The sequence below is a fragment of the Manis pentadactyla genome, chromosome 5 (genome assembly GCF_030020395.1).
Source record: "Manis pentadactyla isolate mManPen7 chromosome 5, mManPen7.hap1, whole genome shotgun sequence".
In the NCBI taxonomy this organism is placed as follows: domain Eukaryota; kingdom Metazoa; phylum Chordata; class Mammalia; order Pholidota; family Manidae; genus Manis; species Manis pentadactyla.
Window position 1 is genome coordinate 85,757,685 of NC_080023.1, and position 21,515 is coordinate 85,779,199.

The window sequence follows — 21,515 nt, forward strand, 5'->3', positions numbered from 1 at the left end:
ATTAAGAGAAAATGTTAAGTGGTGGTTGGAGTTTGGGGAGTAAACCTGTAACTAGTAGATGAATCTAGTAGATGAATGCATTATTATGTAGCTGGTTTAGTTTAGTCACTAAGGTTATAATACTAGTTAAATTGTAAAGTATTATTTTAATTATTGACATTGGTTCAATTATTTCAGCTATCTTAAGCTCAGTTCAGTTGTCCCATATATTAATTAAATCAATTATTCAGAAATTTGCCTTTATAGTACTGGAGAAAATAATATTGCCTTTAATTATAATATCCATGTTCATCAACTTTTCTCTAGGTTCTGAGGAATACCTTACAGTCAGTACTCCAACAGTCTCAAGAGTAGAACATTCTGGAGAAATAAGTGAGAGAAATGAATTTGAAAAATTACCAGAATCTTCAGGGAGCCCCAGACCACTGGCAATCGTGCTTCCCACTGAAATTCCATGTGAGGTCAGTAAAGATGCCTTGCTATTTAAATAACCCTCACATTTTCATAGATACTGCCTTTCACTAGAATGTAAGCTCTAAGACAATTACCAATAAATGGGCGTTTCTGTCTACTTTGTTGATGTCTGTACCCTGAGAACCCAGAACAATGTTTGGCAATTAGTAGGCAAAGGCATACATATTTTGAATAATAAAATACTGACAAAGATGAAAGCTTAATTTTATCAAATGTTACTTAGCATACTGCCAACAGAAACATAATTGCTGTATATATAAAGCCACTTACATATTAACGAGAGCCAGGATTTTATTTTCATAAATGGAAACATATTCTCGAATAGAATTTGAAAATACTTATTTTTTTGGATCACCGATTTTTCAATTATAAAACATGTATCAAAGGCCTACATTACCAAGTAGCAATATTAATAAGAACTAGAAGAGCTGGTTCTTTGAGGAATAAAAATATAACAGAGTATAGAGTCAGGGTGGGGGAAGATTTCTGAGAAAGCCACTATGTGAATATATAGTTGCAGACATTTCTTCTTCCTTAGTCTTCTTTGAAATGAACCATTAAAATAAGTCTACTGGTATAGCTTGACCTAAATCTGGGGCCAAATAATCTCCAGAAAATAAAAATATTCTGGCCCTCGGGATCTGTGCTGTTCTTGAAAAGGAAGAGCCAAAGACACAGGAGAGCCTTGTGAGAGTTGAATTAAAGGGTTCTTCTGGTAGAAGACAGTAGATGGTCAGCACTTGTCTGCTTGCTGGGAGGTGTCTCTGCAGAGAGAATCCTCTGTCCTGCTGGTACCAGAATCCTAGGGGAAGCTGAACTTTCTCTCCATTTGGGTGAAGTTTAATTCCATCATCACCAGACCCCTTGCCTAAGTGGAAGAATTACTGTTTTCAGCTATTATGCTATTAGTTCCAGAGAAACAAAAGCTTCCTGGATACTACCTTAGAGATCCCAGGAACTTGAACTACAGATTTAAGGAAACTGACACAGGGGAGCAGGCAAAGGAAAATTACAATCCACTTAAGGACTCAGGAACTTAAGGGAGGGAGATCAGACTAAGCAACCAGAACTGGTGGCTCCTATTGAAGCAGAATTAATGGAAGAGACAGAAATAAATAGAAGAGACTTTAATAAGAGGAGAATGAGAACTATTTTTAAGTAGGTAGTATCAATGCAGAAAAGAAAAAAAAACCCACTAGAACTAAAAATTGCTCTAAAAAATTATCCAATGTGTCTAAATAGCTGGTTTAAAAAATATCTACAACAGTAAAATTTGAACAATATAAAACCTCCTATTATTATTATTGGATTAAAGATGGGGGAATGAGGGGTGAGACAGAAACCTCCTACCAAAACCACATATAATTTGAAAATATAGCTCTTACAACTAATCCTGAAAGAGCAACAGGAAAGAAGGTGGTGGCAGATGGCCTACACCTGGGGAAAAGAGCAGACCTCACAGGAAAGGGTAAAGTACCAAAGTAACAATCTGGGGAGACCCAAACCTTTTCCCCACCCCAGTTTACTGGTGCGAGGAAGAGAAACAGAGCATAGAGGGAGTGGGTGCCTAGGACTGCTGAGCACCCAGCCCTGGAGATGTGCTCTGGGAGCATGAACCTACATTACATGGTGCTCTGGATATTAGTGGGGTTGGAAAGCTAAGACAGGTGGAATACTTGGAGAGAGTGAGATTCCAGCCACTTGTGGAGAACAGGTACCCACAACCAGCCATACTGGGACAAAAGAAAGGCGGGCCCTCTGAGAGACTTACCAACAGTGAGAGGGCTGCTAAAGGGGCAAGGATTGCACAGAGCTTGCTGCTGAGGAGAAAGGACAGATGGACAAAATTGTCCCAGCCCACTAAGACAGCAGGTTGGGGACTTGCAGTAGCATCAGGTACTCCTACACCTGGCTGACAATGCAGCTTTGAGGCCCCCCCCACAATATGCAGCCTGCTGCTCCTTCCTCCCAGCCAGCACAGACTCACAAACCTGCTCCTCCTGCCATTGCACCAAGCCAGCCGGATGGTGGTCTGCCTATGACAGCTACAAAGGGTGGAGCATAGAGGTGCTTCCCTACATGCTTGGCCCACTGGCCCTGGCAGTGCAGGCAGGCACTGCAGCTGGGAAAGAGGAAAGAGCTCTTTCCTCCTGGCAGGCACCAGTGCCACTTGCCTGCAAATCCCAGCATCACTCCAGGGGCTGAGCAGCTCCAGAGTGTAGAACTTCTGAGCACTAAAGGGCAGTGCCTACTCCAAGTTATTTTTACAAATATGAAACATCAAAAGACCTGGTACAAACCAAAATCCCACAAACACCAGAAAGGGCCAAGTGAAACTGAAATCACCAATCTTCCTGAAAAATATTTCAAAATAAAAATCATAAACATACTTACGGAGCTACAGAAAAACAGTACAGACCTTAGGGAGGAATTCAAGAAAGAGAAAGAAACTTTAAAAAATACAGTATCAAAAATGAACATAAAATGGAGGGATTTAAAAGCAGATTAGATAAAGTAGAGGAGATAGAAAATGAAATAGAAGTTAGAGAAGAGGAATACAAAGAACCTGAGGCACATAGAGAAAAAAGGATCTCTAGGAATGAAAGAATATTAAGAGAACTGTATGACCAATCCAAATGGAAAAATATTCACATTATAGGGATATCAGAAGAAGAATAGAGAGAAAAGGGGATAGAAAGTGTCTTACAGGAGGTAATTGCTGAAAACTCCCCCAATTTGGGGAAGGACATAGCCTCTCAGGCCATGGAGGTGCACAGATCTCCCAACACAAAGGACCCAAGGAAGACAACACCAAGACATATAATAATTAAAATTGCAAAAATCAAGGATAAGGAAAGAATATTAAAAACAGCCAAAGAGAGAAAAAAGATCACATACAAAGGAAAACCCATCAGGCTTCTCAACAAAGACCTTATAGGGCAGAAGGGAGTGGCATGATATGGTTAATGCCATGAAACAGAAGAGCCTTGAATCAAGAATACTCTACCTGGCAAGATTATCATTTAAATTTGAAGGAGAGATTAAACAATTTCCAAATAAGCAAAGGTTGACAGAATTTACCTCCCAGAAAGTGTCTCTCCAGTGTATTTTGGAGGGACTGCTACAGATGGAAGTGCTCCTAAGGCTAAATAGCTGTCACCAGAGAAAATAAAACTGCAGTAAAGGAAGTAGACCAATTAATTTTTAGCAAATGCAAAATTAAATAAACTACCCCCAAATTGAGTCGAGGGATACGCAAAGAGTAGAGTATATGATACCCAGTATATAAAGAATAGAGGAGGACGAAAAAGGAGGAGAAAAAGAAAAGAAACTTTAGATTGTGTTTGTAATAGCATACTAAGTGAGTCAAGTTAGACTGTTAGATAGTAAAGAAGCTACCTTTGAACTTTTGGTAACCATGAATCTAAAGCCTGCAATGGCAATAAGTACCTATCTATCGATAATTACCCTAAATGTAAATGGTCTGAATACACCAATCAAAAGACATGGAGTCACTGAGTGGATAAAAACACAAGACCCATCTATATGCTGTATACAGGAGACTCACTTCAAACCCAAAGACATTTACAGACTAAAAGTAAAGGGATGGAAAAAGATATTTCATGCAACTAATAGGGAGAAAAAAGCAGGAGTTGAAGTACTTGCATCAGACAAAATAGACTTCAAAACAAAGAGGGTAACAAGAGACAAAGAAGGACATTACATAATGATAAAGGGCTCAGTCCAACAAGAGGATATAACCATTATAAATATCTATGCACCCAACATAGGAGCACCTACATATGTGAAAAAAATACTAACAGAAATAAAGGAGGAAATAGAATGCAATACACAGATTTTAGGAGACTTCAACACACCACTCACTCCAAAGGACAGATCAACCAGACAGAAAATAGGTAAGGAGACAGAGGCATTGAAAAACACACTAGAACAGATGGACCTAACAGGCATCTACAGGACACTCCACCCAAAAGCAGCAGGATACACATTCTTTTCAAGTTCGCATGGAACATTTTCAAGCACAGATCTCATACTAAGCCAAAAAAGAGACTCAGTAAATTCAGAAAGATTGAAATTGTACCTGCTAGCTTCTCAGACCACAAAGGTATGAAACTAGAAGTAAATTATGCAAAGAAAACAAAAAAGCCCACAAAAACATGGAAGCTTAACAACATGCTCCTAAATAATCAATGGATCAATGACCAAATAAAAATACAGATCAAGCAATATATGGAGACAAACGACAACAATAACTGAACACTGTAAAATATGTGGGACACAGTGAAGGCCGTGCTATGAGGGAAGTATATTGCAATACAGGCTTACCTCAGGAAAGGAGAACAATCCCATGTTATCAGTCTAAACTCACTGATGAAACTAGAAAAAGAAGAACAAATGAGGCCCAAGGTCAATAGAAAGAGGGACATAATAAAGATTAGAGCAGAAATAAAATCAAGAATAAAGCAATAGAAAGAATCAATCTAAGCAGGAACTGCTGCTTTGAGAAAGTTAACAAAATAGATAAGCACCTAGCTAGACTTACCAAGAAAAAAGGGAGTGTACACACATAAACAATCAGAAATGAGAGAGGAAAAATCACCATGGACACCACAGGAAAACAAAGATTTTTTAGAGAATAGTATGAAAAATTATATGCTAACAAATTGGATAATCTAAAAGAAATGGATGACTTTCTAGAAAAATACAACCTTCCAAGACTGACCCAGAAAGAAACAGAAAATCTGAACAGACCAATTACCAGCAATGAAATTGAATTGATAATCAAAAAACTACCTAACAGGAAAATGCCTGAACCAGGTAGCTTCATCGCTAAATATTATCAAACATTTAGTGAAGACCTAATACCAATCCTCCTTAAAGTTTTCCAGCAAGTAGAAGAGGAGGGAATACTTCCAAACTCATAATATAAAGCCAACATCACTCTAGTACCAAAACCAGGCAAAGACACCACAAAAAAAGAAAATTACAGACCAATATCCCTGATGAACATAGATGCAAAAATACTTAACAAAATATTAGCAGACTGAATTTAAAAAATACATCAAAAAGAACATCCATTGTGATCAAGTAGGATTTATTCCAGGGATGCAAGGATGGTACAGTATTTGAAATCCATCAGCATCATATACCACATCAACAAAAAGAAGGACAAAAATTGCATAATCATTTCCATAGATGCTGAAAAAGCATTTGACAAAACTCAACATCCATTCATGATAAAAACTCTCAACAAAATGGGTACAGAGGGCAAGTACCTCAACATAATAAAGGCCATTTATGACAAACCCACAGCCAATATCATACTTAATAGCAGAAGCTGAAAACTTTTCCTTTAAGATTGGGGACAAGACAAGGATGCCCACTCTCCTCACTTTTATTCAACATAGTACTGGAGGTCCTAGCCACGGCAATCAGACAACACAAAGAAATAAAAGGGATCCAAGTTGGTAAGGAAGAAGTTAAACTGTCCCTTTTTGCAGATAACATGATATTGTACATAAAAAACCCTAAAGAACCCACTCCAAAAGTACTAGAACTAATCACTGAATTCAGCAAAGTTGCAGGATACAAAATCATTACACAGAAATCTGTTTCATTCCTATATGCTGATGATGAACTAGCAGAAAGAGAAATAAGGAAAACAATTCCTTTTACAATTGCATCAAAAAGAATAAAATACCTAGAAATAAACCTAGCCAAGGAGGTGAAAGACCAATACCCATAAAACTATAAGACACTCATGAGAGAAATAAAGAAGACACCAATAAATGGAAATGCATCCCATGCTCATTGATAAGAAGCATTAATATTGTCCAAATGGCCACCCTGCCTAAAGAAATCTACAGATTCAATTCAATCCTTATCAAAATACCAATGGCATTCTTCAATGAGCTAGAACAAATAGTTCTAAAATTCATATGGAACCACCAAAGATCCCGAATAGCCAAAGCAATCCTGAGAAGGAAGAAAAAGCTTCCCAACTTCAAGCTCTACTACAGAGCTACAGTAATCAAGACAAATTGGTACAGGCACCAAATCCTGCTGCTGGCTCCTGCTGTGGACTCGTTCAGTGTGAGGGTCTGCCTCCTAGGAGAGTGCTTCCTTGTTCCCTCATCTGTCCTGGAGAATCATCTGCAGTGGGTTTTTTAACTGCGGCGGTGGTAAATGCTGCTGCGCTTCTTGACCCCAGGAGCCTGAGCGTGTGGATCCCTCTGCTTAGTCACCTTTCCCAGAATTATAACTTCTTTGGGTTTTGGATTTCCTGGGCTTGAAAATCTTGTGTCATTTTTAAAATCGCATAAAATATGTTTTCTTCAACTTTTTTTTTCATGTACTAGTGAAGATTTGCCCCCAGTGTTCTATTAATGTAAGTTTTTCCCCATCTCTTTGAGAAATACCTAGATGAGTTTTAACAGTTTAAATCTGCTACTTAATTTGGCCTCTTCTTTTACCTTTTTTTTGGATTAGTATCCTTTGTTCTGTTTTTGTATTTTTTAATCCTTTTTTTTGTTGTTATGGGCCAAGACATTTGTTTTCGCAGTATATTCTTCTTGATACTGACTTGTAGGGTAATTGACCATGAGAGATAGGAAGTCAATGAATTTTAAGGCCTGGATATTAGGAGTTTTAAAATTTTCTGAGGTGATTGTAGAAGGAGAGGGTTAGCAGCTGAATTTGGAATTATTGCCAGAAACCCACCCTTGCTCTTCAGTCCTGGGTCGGATCACAGTCAGCTGCAGGAACCGGCGGCCCAGTCCCGGCATGCACAGGCCCGCTTGTCTCTGCTTGTGCAGCTCTAACCAATGGAGGTGTCCTGTGTGAAAAGAGCCACTAGTTTGTACACAAGTCATAGTGTGCTGATACAGTGTTCCACTGGGATCAAAACCCTTTGTCACCTGTGCATAATAAATCATTAAGGTCTAAAGTTACTAGCCCTGAAGAACCAGAAACTTCACTATGTTATATTTTAGACCAAGTTCCAGCCCTTTTGTTCCACTATCAAGGTTACAGCAAATGCAACACACATTAGAGTTGGAAAGTGATAATTATATAACTCCTTCTCTCTCTGAAAGCTCAGAACTAAATAAGGAATAAAAAGAGGAGTTGGAAAGATTGCAAGCAAAATAGCAGTTTCATAATGGATAAAACTAAATTTCTGACTATTTGAGTGACCTAATATTTTCTCCACTGAATTAAATGTAACCATATAATTGTATCTTTCATTAAGATGCCCGTAGTTACTAAGGACGGGGCTGGGCCAGTGCAGGCCTTCCTCCTGGAGGCAGGCCACTTGCTGTGTAGAGATCCAGGAAGCAGGTGAAACTGCAAGTCCCTGAGGAGGATAAGGAGTAGAGCTAGGCATGCTCAATTTTAAAATGTCATATTTTCACAGACTTATTCCATCTTGATTAAAAAAAATGTATGCAGGTTATCTCTATGTACATAATTGTTGCAAGATACCACAACGATATGAAAAAAGAACAATACCTTCAGGCTGTTTAAAATCTAGCTGGGAAGCTAAGACACAGACATGAAAAACTAATTAAGAGCAAAGAGCATGACAGGGTCAAATCAGGAACATGGGTGTGAAATGCTCTATAATTTCTTTGGAAGCTGTAAAACCCCTCTTGGCTGAAGTTGTAGGGGGGATTTGTGGAGCTTGTTAAACCTGACTTGGACAGGATAGGAAGGGAAGATGGAGGGAGAATAGGAACTAAACAGCATGCCAGTGTCATGTACACAGTACCAGCTACTTAATTAGCAGGGGTCAGTGCAGAATGAAAGCAATGGAGCCCTCGTTTAAGTTATTAAGCATTTCAAGGAAGTGGCAGCAGTGGTAAGCCAAGTGCAGGGCCTGTGTAGCCATGCAGGTCGCTCACCCATGAGGCTGACCCTGGCTGCAAATGAAGATGTAGGGGCCTTATTTGGGGCGGTCAGTGGGCTTGTCCTTTGTTTAGAACTTTTCTCTGGAAATGGTTGAAAGGTTGAGTCCTGCCCTTTATTAAGGATGGATCTGACATGTAAGCAGCCTGTGTGAGCACTCATGAATGAGGGTGGTTTAGCTGGGTGAATAAAACACTGGGGAAGGATGCTAACTAAGCCTTAGAACGTTTAGAAGGGGAAAGGTCAAAGTTAACCAAGAAGCGATGTGCACATGGATGAGAACTCTGAAGAGCTTTGAAGCAGAGGATCTGGGGTATTTGAGCCAAAGTGAAATGGGAAGTCTTTAAAGATTGGAAGTGAGGAGACAAGTAGGAGGACAAAGGGATTAAATAACTGTGCTAGAAGTGAGGTCCTGTAGAGAGGAGGAGGCAGATGTAAGGGAGAGATTGAGGGGAGGCTTGCACTGGTCCAGCCCTGTCCTTAATTTTATGGACATCTTAATGAAAGATACAATTATATGGTAAATTTAATACAATGGAGAAAATGCTAGGTCACACAAATCATAAATTTAGTTTTATCAGTAGTGGAGCTGCTGTTCTGCTTTCAAACTTTCTGAAGGATTGACCTTAGGACTTAAAGCAGTACTCTGGGCAGGCACAGGAGGGAAATGGAGGCGTTCCTGACATGTAGGCATGGGGCAGGAGTGACAGGGGAACAGAGGGATCCTTTATCCACATACAGTGTAGTTGGTGAGGAGAAGTTTAGTTCAAATATCCTGTGGACAAATCTTGGGAGCATTAGACTCTGGTTGAAAAATGCCCAATGTGTGGATGTGTCAGCTGAAATGATTTGTCATCAACATATTTGTAGAAACTCTTTGGTACAGGTTGTTGAAGATGTAAGTTTTATCAGTAGGTAATTTATGCTTAGGGGGATAACATTTAAATAGGAGAACTTTGAAATTAATGCCTTTGGGTAAGCCCAATTTTATAAGAGCATACAAATGAGGGACTGAAATTTCATTTGACTTTGAAGAAAGCGTTTTAAAGGTGAGATATCATAGGAAGACTATTCCATTTTTGTTATTTTGAAGGCTTAAACAGCATGATGTCAACTCTGAATTTAGATAGTTCTGATTAATCTTCAGAATGTACCTGTATTACAAAAGAGAGCAAAGAGAAAAGTAATAACCTTCCATTTTGATTTTGGTGTGTGTGTATGTTTTAGCTAGGACTAAAGGAGATATATTTACATAAAAAGTGTTTAGCATAATTTCTAGTATAAAATAAGTGCTCCATAAGTGCTAATTCCTTCTTTTTCTCTGTATTAATTCTAACTTTCTTATCCCTGTTTTTTTTGGATTTTTCCCAAAAAGGTTTTCAATAACCCTTTTTATCTTATGTACATAGATTTGGCTTTTCCACCTTAATATCTTGAAACTTTTAAATTTATAACCTTCCGTCAACTCAGTAACCTTCACAGATACTCATCATAAATAAAGAGTAACAAGAGATTCTCTGGTAAGATTTAAAACTATTGAATATTTAGAACAATTCATCATATTTAAATTGTAGGAGATTTTAAGGGTAAACTTGTTCAGTCCTGTCATTTATAGATAAATGCACCAAGTTCTAGACAGGCGAAGGAAAAGGATTTGGAAAAAAGGATCTGGTTAGTAATTGACTTAAATTTGCCTGGAGGTCTGTGAGGTGATGCTCATTACCTTGAGGTAGGCAGCTTCACACACAGGGAAGAGGCAAGTAGAAAAGAGAGCAGCTAAGTCCTCACTGTTTTTTCAGTTGCAAAATACAGTGTTGGAAAAAAATTTAAATATTCAATAGACACCAAGTGACAAAATGCAGTGAGAATACCATTTACAAATTTCATTTCTGAATATGGTTGAAAATATGGACATAATGGAAGACATTATCGTGTGCAGTCTTTGTCATTAATAATTGTAATGGTTAATGTAAAGTTTTTCATGTGCTTAAATGGCTTATATTTTTCATCTTACAGAATCCTGGTGAAATATTTATTATTTTGAGAGATGAAGTAATTGGTGATACTGTGGAGGTTGCGTTTACATCCAATAACAAATGCATTAGAACACAGCCAGCCCGTTGGAGTAAGACAGTCTGGTGTATAAAAGCTTTAGGTAAGAATTTTTTTTTATGCTTTAACAAATATAAAACATCATCCTGAGTTTCTTTTAATAAATTTATGATAAATGGTTTCACTTCCTCACGAAACTAATACGTTCTGCAGGTGTTTCCTGTGTTTAGCTTTCCCATACCTAAGGTTGTTATTATTAGTCTGGATCAAAAAAGTATGAAAGTGTAAATTATGAGAAATTAGCTTGTGTACTATGGGGTGAAATTACAGCCAATAACATCACATATTTTTAAGAATGGCAGTAGAGATCATCTTAATATATATGAGCTATCAAATATGGAATGACATTATTCACCTTATTGTAACAGGATTAGCAGATAATTTGGATTTTCTTCATGTTTTTTCTTTTTTCCTTTCTTCTTTTTTTTTCCTTACCATTAAGTATATTTTTGGCTGTTTTGCAAAGCATAATTCTTTTTCACTATTTACCATAATAGTACCATTCTATATACAATCTTCCCTCTTTTCCTTATTTAATTTATGAAGTTAACCATTTTATTATTCAACTTTGCTTGCAGTGTGATAATTTATATCAGATTTAAAGTTCCAGATGGAATAGCCATATTTACCATAATAACTGTACTAAAATCATAACCTAATAGATTAATATCTGAATGTTTTGATATAAATGTAGGACTACTTGGTTTTTGAATTTATAATATCCTTTTATAGAGAATAAAAATATAAAACTTCATAAGTGTGAACTTCATAAAATATTTTAAAGTAAATTTAAAGTAGAAATTTTAAATTCCAATTTTAAGAATTTGGAAATGAAGTAAAAATATTTAAAATTAAAGAGTATGTCAGATGCTTCTGAGCTTTTTCCCCCCTTTAAGAATGTAGCTATTATGAAATTCATTTACAGAGCATTTACAAACCTTTTCTGTTGTGTTACGCAAGGCATATATCCCCTGTATGGATTTCCTTGAACAGTTTAGATCAGTTTGATTACAAAAAGGAAAGACTACACCCAGAATTTATAAACATTTCAGACAGAGCTTCCTGTCATGGACAAGTATATGCAGAAGTGAGATGAGAAAGAATTCTCTCTGTCCCTTCTTTCTCTTCCAAAACCCCCTACTTCCTTATGCCACATTTTAAAATGATTTAATGGACAAATAATTTCTAATTAGTTTCAGAGTTTAAACTAAATCTAGTTAGACTAAAATCACTACAGAAAAATCAATATTGCAAATTAAGAAGTACTTAGATAATATTTCCCAAGTAACAAATCAAAATGTCAAATAAAATTGTTCACATTAAGATTTTATGTTCAATTTACCTAGTACCTAAGAGCAGTACAAAGAATAAGATGTCACAGGTCATATGTTTTTCAGAAAAGCAGAAAACTAACACTCCATATTTTCTAAGATATACTAGGCCATAATATTGTCTGTGTGGTTGAACAGCAAAAAAACTGAGTAGGTAGGCATGTACGGAGAGAGTTTATAGTAACCTGGCTAGGCCTTGGGCTGTATTTAATGTTTGCTGTAGCTGTAGATGGCAGAGACTGCAGATTCCTCCATCATCCTTGCTTTTGTCTTCCCACTTAACCTTGTGCTTCCCTAAGTACCCTTCCTCAGCTGCAGAAAGAGTCTGCATGTTGCAGGACTTCCAGCTAACCCACTGCCCCTATACTGGGGCCCAACTGTGGTGGTCAGGCTGCAGGGAAGGGAAGCCTTCTAATGTTATGAGTAGTCTCAGTCTTTTAGTGGGCCTGTTGTCCCTTGGCTGTGACCTTCACAAGTGTGCAATGCAATGAAATTCATAGTAGTGAGACAGGGACCATGGATGTAGTCAGAGTAGGGTGAGGGCCTCTGGAGGGGGCAGGGCAGGATATTTGCAGTCAGAGCAATGTAACTACATGCAAGGAACCCCCCCCTGCTAAAACTCTATGTTTAACATTGAGCTCTAAAATCATTCTTCAGTGAAATCACTTAATGTTCCCCAGATAAAGAAGAGTAGCACACGTTTTATTATGCTAAACTTTTGTAACCATGTGGAAGATTCACTTTAGCATACCAAAAGGCCCAGGCCTATGTGCTGTCTTTCCTCTGACGAGGTGATTCTGCAAACTGAGCAACTAACTTAGCATGCAGACCCAGTTGTAAACAGCATAGTTAAGGGCAGGAAGAATTCCATCTTGAATATAAGATTGTATTTTAACACCCAGGAAGTTCAAGAGGCAAGATTCTTTAGCAAGTAAACAATACCTCAGCCCACCTTGGGGGCTGGGCAGGCAGCCTTTTGATATGCTCCCAGACCAAGGCTCTGGTGTCCCAGAGAGAAATCAAGGCAGGAAATTCCTTACAGTTAAGTTGATTTTTAATATTCAGGAACCACTTAACAAGTCCCCATCCCTAAGTTTCTTCATGTTCTCGAAAAATCCTCAACTGCCTATAAAACCCCCTAGACAACGCACCACCACGGACTCTCTTGTCCCCTCCTGGCGTGAGCCGGGAGCTCTGTCCTTTCACTTTATCTCTAAATAAAAGCCTGTACCTCGCTCTCCTACCTTGACTGTGAAGCTCATTCTTCAGCTTCGCAAACAAGAACCCCGGCATCAGTAACAAATATAAATAAATAAACCACTATTTATCAGTTATGTTAATGAAAACCTTTCCAACTCTTCTCAACTGGTATATTATGTAAATTAATGAGAGATTTTCTTATAAAATGCTGGCAGTTATGTAGCAGTATATAGGATGGTTCCCTGAATGTGTATGGGAATACAGATGGGACATGCCTTGGCAGAAATGGTTCCACAGTCTTATTTTCTCTGCCTCATGGCATTGTTTCTTGAAATATTTTGAACCCTAGCAACAGCTACATTTTACATCATAAACGAGTACATTTGCATAAATACATAATTAAAGCAAAGGTTTGAAAAGCAATGTTTAGATTAATTGTTTCAGCCTTGACATGTAAAAAGCTTGGAAGTTTTCACTCCTCTTTTTACAAGAAAAAGCTGAACAACCATCCCAAAATCTGGAGAGAAAGGCAATCAAAGGAGTGACATCCAAGATCTACTTACCAGAAGCGAAAGGCACAGGAGCCATAAACTAGTAGGAACATTTAAATGGTAATTTTGATGAATTGCTCAAGGCTGAGTATGAACTAATCTGAGAGTAAAAATCTCCTGGGGGTTACAGTCTTATGAGGCACCAGTAACCCCAGCAGGCTGGCGTAGTGAAGCTCTGAGAAAGGTCCTCTGGAGTCTCTGCTGGATCAGGAGAGGAATAATGTCAGTGAAATACTCCCAGAAAGTGCCCTGTAACAAAGGCCTATTCTCCAATGGAAACCACTCTACCAGCACCTTTACCCAGTAGGGAATGAACATCCAGTCCTCTGAAGCCCCCACAGCCTCCCTGTCTCTCCCAGGTGGGGAGGAGGAAGGTATACCACAGCAGAGACACTTGTGAAGGTAACAGCAAGAGACACAGACCCACTAAAAGACTGAGACTTACTTATAACATTAGAAGGCTTCCCTTCCCTGCAGCCTGACCACCACAGTTGGGCCCCAGTATAGGGGCAGTGGGTTAGCTGGAAGTTCTGCAACACGCAGACCCTTTCTGCAGCTGAGGAAGGGTACTTAGGGAAGCACAGGGTCAAGCGGGAAGACAAAAACAAGGAAGATGGAGGAATCTGCAGCCTCTGCCATCTTCAAGCTACAGCAAACATTAAATACAGCCCAAGACCTAGCCAGATTCCTATAAATTCTCTCAGTACATGCCTACCATTTTCATTTCTTACACCCAATACAACCTGTCTGGTTTTCAACAACAAATTACAAGGCACCCCAAAAAACTTAGTATAAAGAGATAAAGCAAACATCAGAGCCGACTTAGATGTGACACAGATATTGGAATTATCAGACAGGGAATTTTAAGTAACTATGGTTAACATGTTAAGGACTGAATGGAAAAGTGGACAACATGCAAGAATATCTGGGTAATGTAAATAGAGAACTAGAAATTCAATTTCTTTTCATTTTCAGTGTTAGTCAAAGCCTACTAATTGATGTCATGATGTACTAGTGGATCACAAATGACATCTAGAGAAATTACGCTTTGTAGCTGCACTAGCCAATATGGTAGCCATTAGCCACATTTGGTTAAACTTTATTATAATCAAATAAAATTTAAAATTCAGTTCCTCAGTTGCACTAACCATATCTCAAGTGCTTTATTAAAACAAATCCATTGTCTCAAAAAGTTCCATTGAACAGCAATGACTATATAATAGGGTTCCTTTTTCTATACACTAACTGGGGAGTAAGAAAGAGTGTCTGGCATACTCTTAAGGGCTAGTGATCTGTCCAGAATTTGCAGTGGAGCCTAAGAAACACTTGACTGGTGGCCAGGAGAGCTGTTTTTATTCTTTGTTAAGCCATTTACTGGTCAGCTTTAGGTAAGTCTTTTGATCTTTCTGTGCCTCAATTTCCTTATTGATAAATTAGCTTCTCTATTTAAGCTTTTAGGATGTTTGGAGATAGGAGAGAGAAGGTATAAGATAACATGTAAACATCCAACTGAGAAACAAAATGTCAGTCTCTCCCTCCAGCAATTCTCTTAAACATAAAGAGTGTTTTTTTCTGGAGTAAAACAGCTTCTGGGTGGGGTGTGGTTAAACTACTAAAATACTTCCCCTTAGCTTCTGGATGGGGTGTGGTTAAACCACTAAAATACTTCCTTTTCTTCCCCATAAGGAAGAGAATTGAGGACACCATCTTTCTCCAAAAATATTGTAGTCTTCACATTGCCTGCTCTCGTCTCTTAGTCCTCTGTATCTCTGGATATAAAAGCCACCAATTTTTTTGGCCCCTTTTACTCTCGGGAAATCATGCTCTAAAGACTCCCAATTTTTTGTCATCTCATATATAATCCCTACACCCAGTCATGACTTCTTGGGGCCGGAAATGACCTCAATCATATAACATATCTAATAATAGTCTACAAAGTTTATAACTTTTTTTCTGTACTTCTTCGAGTACCAAGTTAAAATGGAGGGACCTAAAACCAAAGTGGAACATACTAAAGACCCCAGTCCACTGTCAGGATTCTTTGAAGAATATTGAGTACATAAGGTTCAGGAGATGGCCTCCATATGTCCAGTCTCTTTCCAGGATAGAACAATTGCTCATGTCACTTGATTTCTGATCATCTGGCTCATGACTTAATCAATGACTTAAAATCTGGTTTGCTGTCTCTAAATTTCTCTGGTGCTATACCCAGAGCTTCCTGTACTGTGCCTGGCTGGTGTTAAAGGCTGGTAGGCAGTATCACAATATTGTCCTCAATGCAGGCTTATTTCTGATCCCTCAGGTGTGACCATCTTCCTCATGGAGCAAGATAGCCTCTGTGGTTCTTGCTGTCACACCCATATTCCAAGCAATACAATGAAGTAGTGGTATATGGAAACCATTTCATATCATATCTTCCCTACTTCATATTCAGTGATGTTATCTTTTGTATTAGTTTGCCAGGGCTGCCATAACAAAATATCTGAGACTGTATGGCTTAAGCAATAGAACTTTATTTCCTCACGGTTCTGGAGACTGAAAGTCTCATGTCAAAGGACCAGAAGTTGGTTTCTGGCAAGGCTTCTTCTTGCTCTGTCTTCACATGACCTTTTCTCCTTCCATGTGCCCTTCTGATGTCTCTTCCTCTTCTTATAAGGATACCAGTCCTATTAGGTAAAGGCCCCACTCTTATGACCTCAGTTTAACCTTATATACCTCCTTAAAGTTCTTATCTCCAAATGCATTCATATTGGAGGTTTGGGCTGAACATACGCATTTCGTGGCGGGGACACAATCGAGTCCATAACACTTTGGCTGCTTGAAATCACCATGCTGGGAATATTTACACCATAAAAATTGGCAAAAATTTAAATTAGGACTTTTTTTTTCTTTCTGGAGAATTAGTTTATCAACACTGCTGGGATAAAGAAACGAAGAAGGCCTCATTAAATTACGAAAGTTGCTGTAAAATATATCTGCTGTCTCTTTAGAACTTAATCCCAAAGTCGTATCTAGCTGAATGAAGAATAAAAAATCTAGTCCTTTTAGTTGGATAGTAATGTACCTAGCAAAAACAATGAGAATTCTGTTCCTAAAAGGAAAAAGAGAGAATAGATACTGAGATAGGCAGTTGCATTCTCTGTCAGAAAAGGCATACCTCTAAGACCAACTATAATTCTTCCTTTTCTTTGGATACCTTCTCTTCATCTATTGTAAATGTGCGTGTGTGTGTGTCTGTGCATTTGTATGAGAGAGTTTTTCAACTTTGAGGCCAATCACCTGCTCTGAGGTCTCTCACAGTTCTCCAAACGTTCAGATTTATCATCACCCAACCTAACACTTTGCCATATTAATGTTCTTTTTAAGTGTATGTTTCTTTCTAACTTGGTATCAATTCAGAGCAAAACAAAGTTGTGTTACAGTACAATTATTCAAGCCACTGAAGAAATCCTTAGATGCTCTTTCTCTAAATTGCATCTTTCTCTTCTGCCACTTCCACATCTTGATCTGATTTTTGAGAAAATATCCTCTAATTTTGCCTTTTCCTTTCTCCTTTCAGCTCAGCAACTTGATTCACTAATAATTAATTCATTTGCTAAAAACTGCACTTTCCTAAGGGTGCCCACAGGTTTTCTCCGACAAGACTGTTTTGTTGTAAAGGAATTTGAAGTTACTATTAGTCCTAGCTTGTGCCAAAAATTATGAAAACCCATGTGAACACATTAAACTAGAAATAAATATTAACCAGTTTTTTTACACAAAAGGAGCAGAGTATTCCTCTGGTACCTGAAGCTCAGCCAGAAAAATATTTTACACAGCAGGATGACAACCAATTAAAAGTTGAAAGAAATATAAAGTGTATCCACAAAGATATAGAATCTATTAATTAAGAAACTGTCACTGGATAATATAAATTATAACTTAGTATTTCATTAAAAGAGCATGAAAAATACTCTAGGATGTGCCACTGTCATGCTGAACCTGCTTAGAAAAATAACAGTTGATAAGAAATTTTTCTAAATATTGTAATTGAAGAAGATGGTTTTAACATATATTAAATTGATACTAACTTTTAGGCATGAACAAGGTTTTGAAGTCACTGACATTTAATAATAATATTCTAATCAAAATAGTGTCATGTTGATTTCAGTTCCTATGGAAACATTAGATGGTTTCACTTAAGGTTTACCATATAGTAAAGGTCTAAACTTGGTTCATAAAGGAACACGGCTTCTCAGACAATGGAAATACAAAAAGCAAAAAGCTCTTAAAAGTTATTGGATTTGTGGAATATCTATTTTTATGAAATTAGTGAATTTCGTTCAAACTATTCACATATACCTTTGGATTTTATTTTCCATAAATTAGTTTGTCCCTCACTGAAGGACAGAGCACTTAAATCACGGAGGCAGGAAAGGTTGACAAGGACTCTTGAATGGCCTGGAACTAGAGATTTGAAATTTAAATAGAGTTTCATTTTTACAATTGCTTCTCAGTAAGTAAACTTGATTATGTATCTATGTTTCATGGGACCAAGGAGTTCCATCTTTTTCTTCCATTATAAGCCTGTTTTCCTCTTCAGAGCTGACTCCAAAACCCTTGCTTGGTTTGGTGATCTTGACCTACATTTGTGCATACTTCCAGTGTAAATGTTACTTGCCTACTTTAGTCTGGATAGAAACAGCAGAATCTACTTTCCCCCTCTTCCATTTGAATCCTTAAATTAATTGGTTTTATTTTTACTGAAGAGCTATAAAATGTGGATACCACAGTGACCACAGTTCAATTAAAATAACAATCAAGCAGTAGAGGGTACTCTTCATGAAAAAACCAATTCAGTAATATATACTTAAGGAAGGCCTCTCAACCATCCAAATCTAAAAGGAACCCTACTTGATATACAGGTAGTAATGGTAACTAGGTCTTGATATAATAACTGACATTCAATAGATATGAAAATGTAGACAGCAAAGACTGTACTAAAAGGGCATCTCTCTGAAGAATTACTCTAAAATTAACATCATTACCAAAAGATTTAATGGTAAAGTTTTGAGTCAACTAATGACTCAAGAAAATCTGAATAAATTTGTTCATTTTCATATTAGATTCTAAAGAAGTTGAAATATTTTAAGTATCCTGTATCAAAGAACTACCAAGCAAATCTTCTCACCATATCTCTCTCATGACTCATCACCTGACTTCCTTTCAGAAGGCTAATGCCCATTGTAAAACTCTTTTTTCTGATAAAAAAAAATATCATTATCTTCTTTCAAAACTGTCATTCTGAAATCTACTGAATTGATTTAAATTGACACCAGTAACTTGAGAACCGTCTTTACCATTTGTGCACAGCTTTAGCTGATGAGATGTACTTTATCACTTACAGTATTTTGTTGCAATTTTTCTTAGATGCTCTTGGATGGCTATTTACTTTGGGAAGAGAACTTTTCTACATATAACTTTCCTATTAATACAGATTAAGTATCTGGTCAAACAATGTGAGAAGAGGATATTCAGCTTCTTGATGTCTTAAACTTCAGATTGCTTTTGTTGACTTTAAATTTCCCTGAGCAATATTAAAAGAGGTCCTTTAATCTCTTAAAGAGATAAAGTAAAATTAATGCTTAAACCTAAAGAACTTTCAAATATTCAAAGCTTCATCAGGTGACCAAGGTTAGACCTGGCTTTGGTCTTACACTTAATGGCTTATTCCAAACCCCAGATGTTTTGGTAACAACTTTCCAAGAGAATTTGGGAAATAGCTCTGTGACAAAGTGAAAGTTTTTAAAGTGTGTTTTGAAAATGAATTTAAAGACCTAAATTTTGTTTACTTTTGTTTCAGTAAAACACAATAACTTTTCTTTTGAAATGATTGTTTACTGTTATTCTTTCATGGTAGGCCCAACATTTTGAGGTAACTTCAACTCTGTTGGTATGTTAATGCAGAATTCACAGGGCAGTGTACCAGTCACTCTGAACAACTTGTCCACAAAAAAGTTTGGATGAAGATGTAGTGTAAAGAGTACTTAAATAGCAGGGCATTAAAACTTGCCTTCCCAAGGGTTGTTCACTGTGATCAATTGACTAAAAGTTCTATAATTTCAATCAACTCTACTCTCTCTTTCCAAACACAGTTTTGAGAAACTTGCCTATAATTATGGGAATTTTCTTTGAAAGATTAATAATGAATACCTGACTTTTAATGAATGACTGTACTGTTCTAGATTCTAAAATATAGAGATGATTATTGATTATTCCAAAAAAGGAGATTAGTAGTATAGAGAGGGAATTTAGTACTTTGCTTTTATTATAACTTTAGCATGTATTCTGATCTTGTAAAGTTTTATTTAAATAGTTAACTATAAAATTGTATATTCTATGTTGTGGTTTCTAACTACCATGGACAAAAAGAAACATTTAAGTGCTAAAAGTTAGTAAAATTGTTATGAATTCTTAAAGCCTTACTTCATATTCCCTAAGATATAACAATGTGATACATGCATTATATACTCAGCTCCTAACTTTCATTTGTGTTTTATAAGATTTTCCAGCTGGCTCTGTCAATGTCCATATCTACTGTGATGGAATCATTAAGGCCACAACAGAGATTAAATACTATACTACAGCAAAGGCTGTGGGATGCCAATCAAGAGTGGCAGGTTCAGGAGATGGTGTATGCCAGGTAAGCTGATCTTTTACATGAAGTTAATGATAAGCTAAGGAGCTAATGCTGGGTAACACCATGCATGCTTTTCTGTACAGTCTGAATGTTGGTTGAATAAGAATGAGTCACTGATCAATAGGATCATCTTCTCTGCTGCAGAAATACAGATGAATTAGTTTGCTTGACTCAGGCCATTCCAGATAATGTCACCAGGAGACAGGTTATCCACAACAAAACAACTATTGTGATGAGCTCATTTAAAACTGTTACAGAGCAGACAAAGAGAGATGGAAGGATTAAAGAGAACTCTTAAGAAATGGATATCCTCTTTATCCAGAGCTAGACAGTATAAAAGAAAAGTCAGATCATCTGATGCTTTGAAGTTAAGGAGTCAAACCAAGAATTCCACCAAAAAAGGAACGTGTGGTGTTAATCTAGAAATTATTTTCATATGGAAATTTCCAAGCTTAGTGTGGTTTTCTTAGTTTCATTTATCACGGTTCTCTGATAGTGAAACTTATTGTTTTAAATTGACAATGTTAATTAGGAATTCCAGAAAGGCTAAAATTTTTTGGGAAGTGCATTAAGAGGCATTTTCAAGCCCCAGGTTGTTTTTCTTTATGACAAAGTGTTATGCAGCAATGAGGACTTGGCGAGGGGTTTCTCCTTTTCTCAAAAGATCAATGTTTTGTTCTGCCCTCATGGAGGTAGAATTGCATTTTGATTAGTTTAATTTGTTTTTTATTTTGTATTTTTTGTTATCTGACCAACAATAGATGGAAAAGTTGCTTAATATGGAACTTGTATCCTTTGCGTGCTTTAGTCCATTACATTTTCAGAATGAAATGTCTTTTCTTTTTGCTATTTGATAATTAGAATTATAAACTTGCTTAATTAAGTGCCTTGGTTTTGTGGGTATGCGAAAGAATAAAGGAAGTAGAGTCACAAAAGAGAACAACATGATCTTCAGATTTCTCACAAAACACTATAAGATGTTACAAAACCATCAGCAGTAGTGTGGTTGGCAGGTTGTCACAAAGCCTTATGTGTTTAAACTAGTTTGGAATTGGAGGCCTTGTTATTTATTTTGCGTGACACATTTTTCTATTAGAGCTCTCCTTCGTGAAATGACGTACTTTAGAACAATGGAAAAGGTAAAAAATGTTTGAGAGAAGGATGGGAGTAAAATACTCTTTGTCCAACTGGGAAGTCTGAGGACATTTGACAAAAAGTCTATGTTGTAATTGCAAAGCAAGA

At 37.2% G+C, this 21,515-nt stretch overlaps 1 protein-coding gene across 9 annotated transcripts in view; it reads left to right on the plus strand.

Annotated features, from left to right (window-relative positions):
- Window positions 1-21,515, plus strand: part of BANK1 (B cell scaffold protein with ankyrin repeats 1) — a 303,826-nt gene that overhangs the window by 82,723 nt on the left and 199,588 nt on the right. For all 9 annotated transcript variants that reach the window (XR_008997811.1, XR_008997812.1, XM_036879201.2 and 6 more), the window contains exons 3-5: window positions 307-461; window positions 10,417-10,555; window positions 20,137-20,276. Coding sequence is in view for 7 of the 9 variants with exons in the window: in XM_036879201.2 (XP_036735096.2) it covers window positions 307-461; window positions 10,417-10,555; window positions 20,137-20,276 (434 nt within the window). In the remaining 2 variants the exon portion in view is untranslated. The remainder of the gene's footprint in view (window positions 1-306; window positions 462-10,416; window positions 10,556-20,136; window positions 20,277-21,515) is intronic.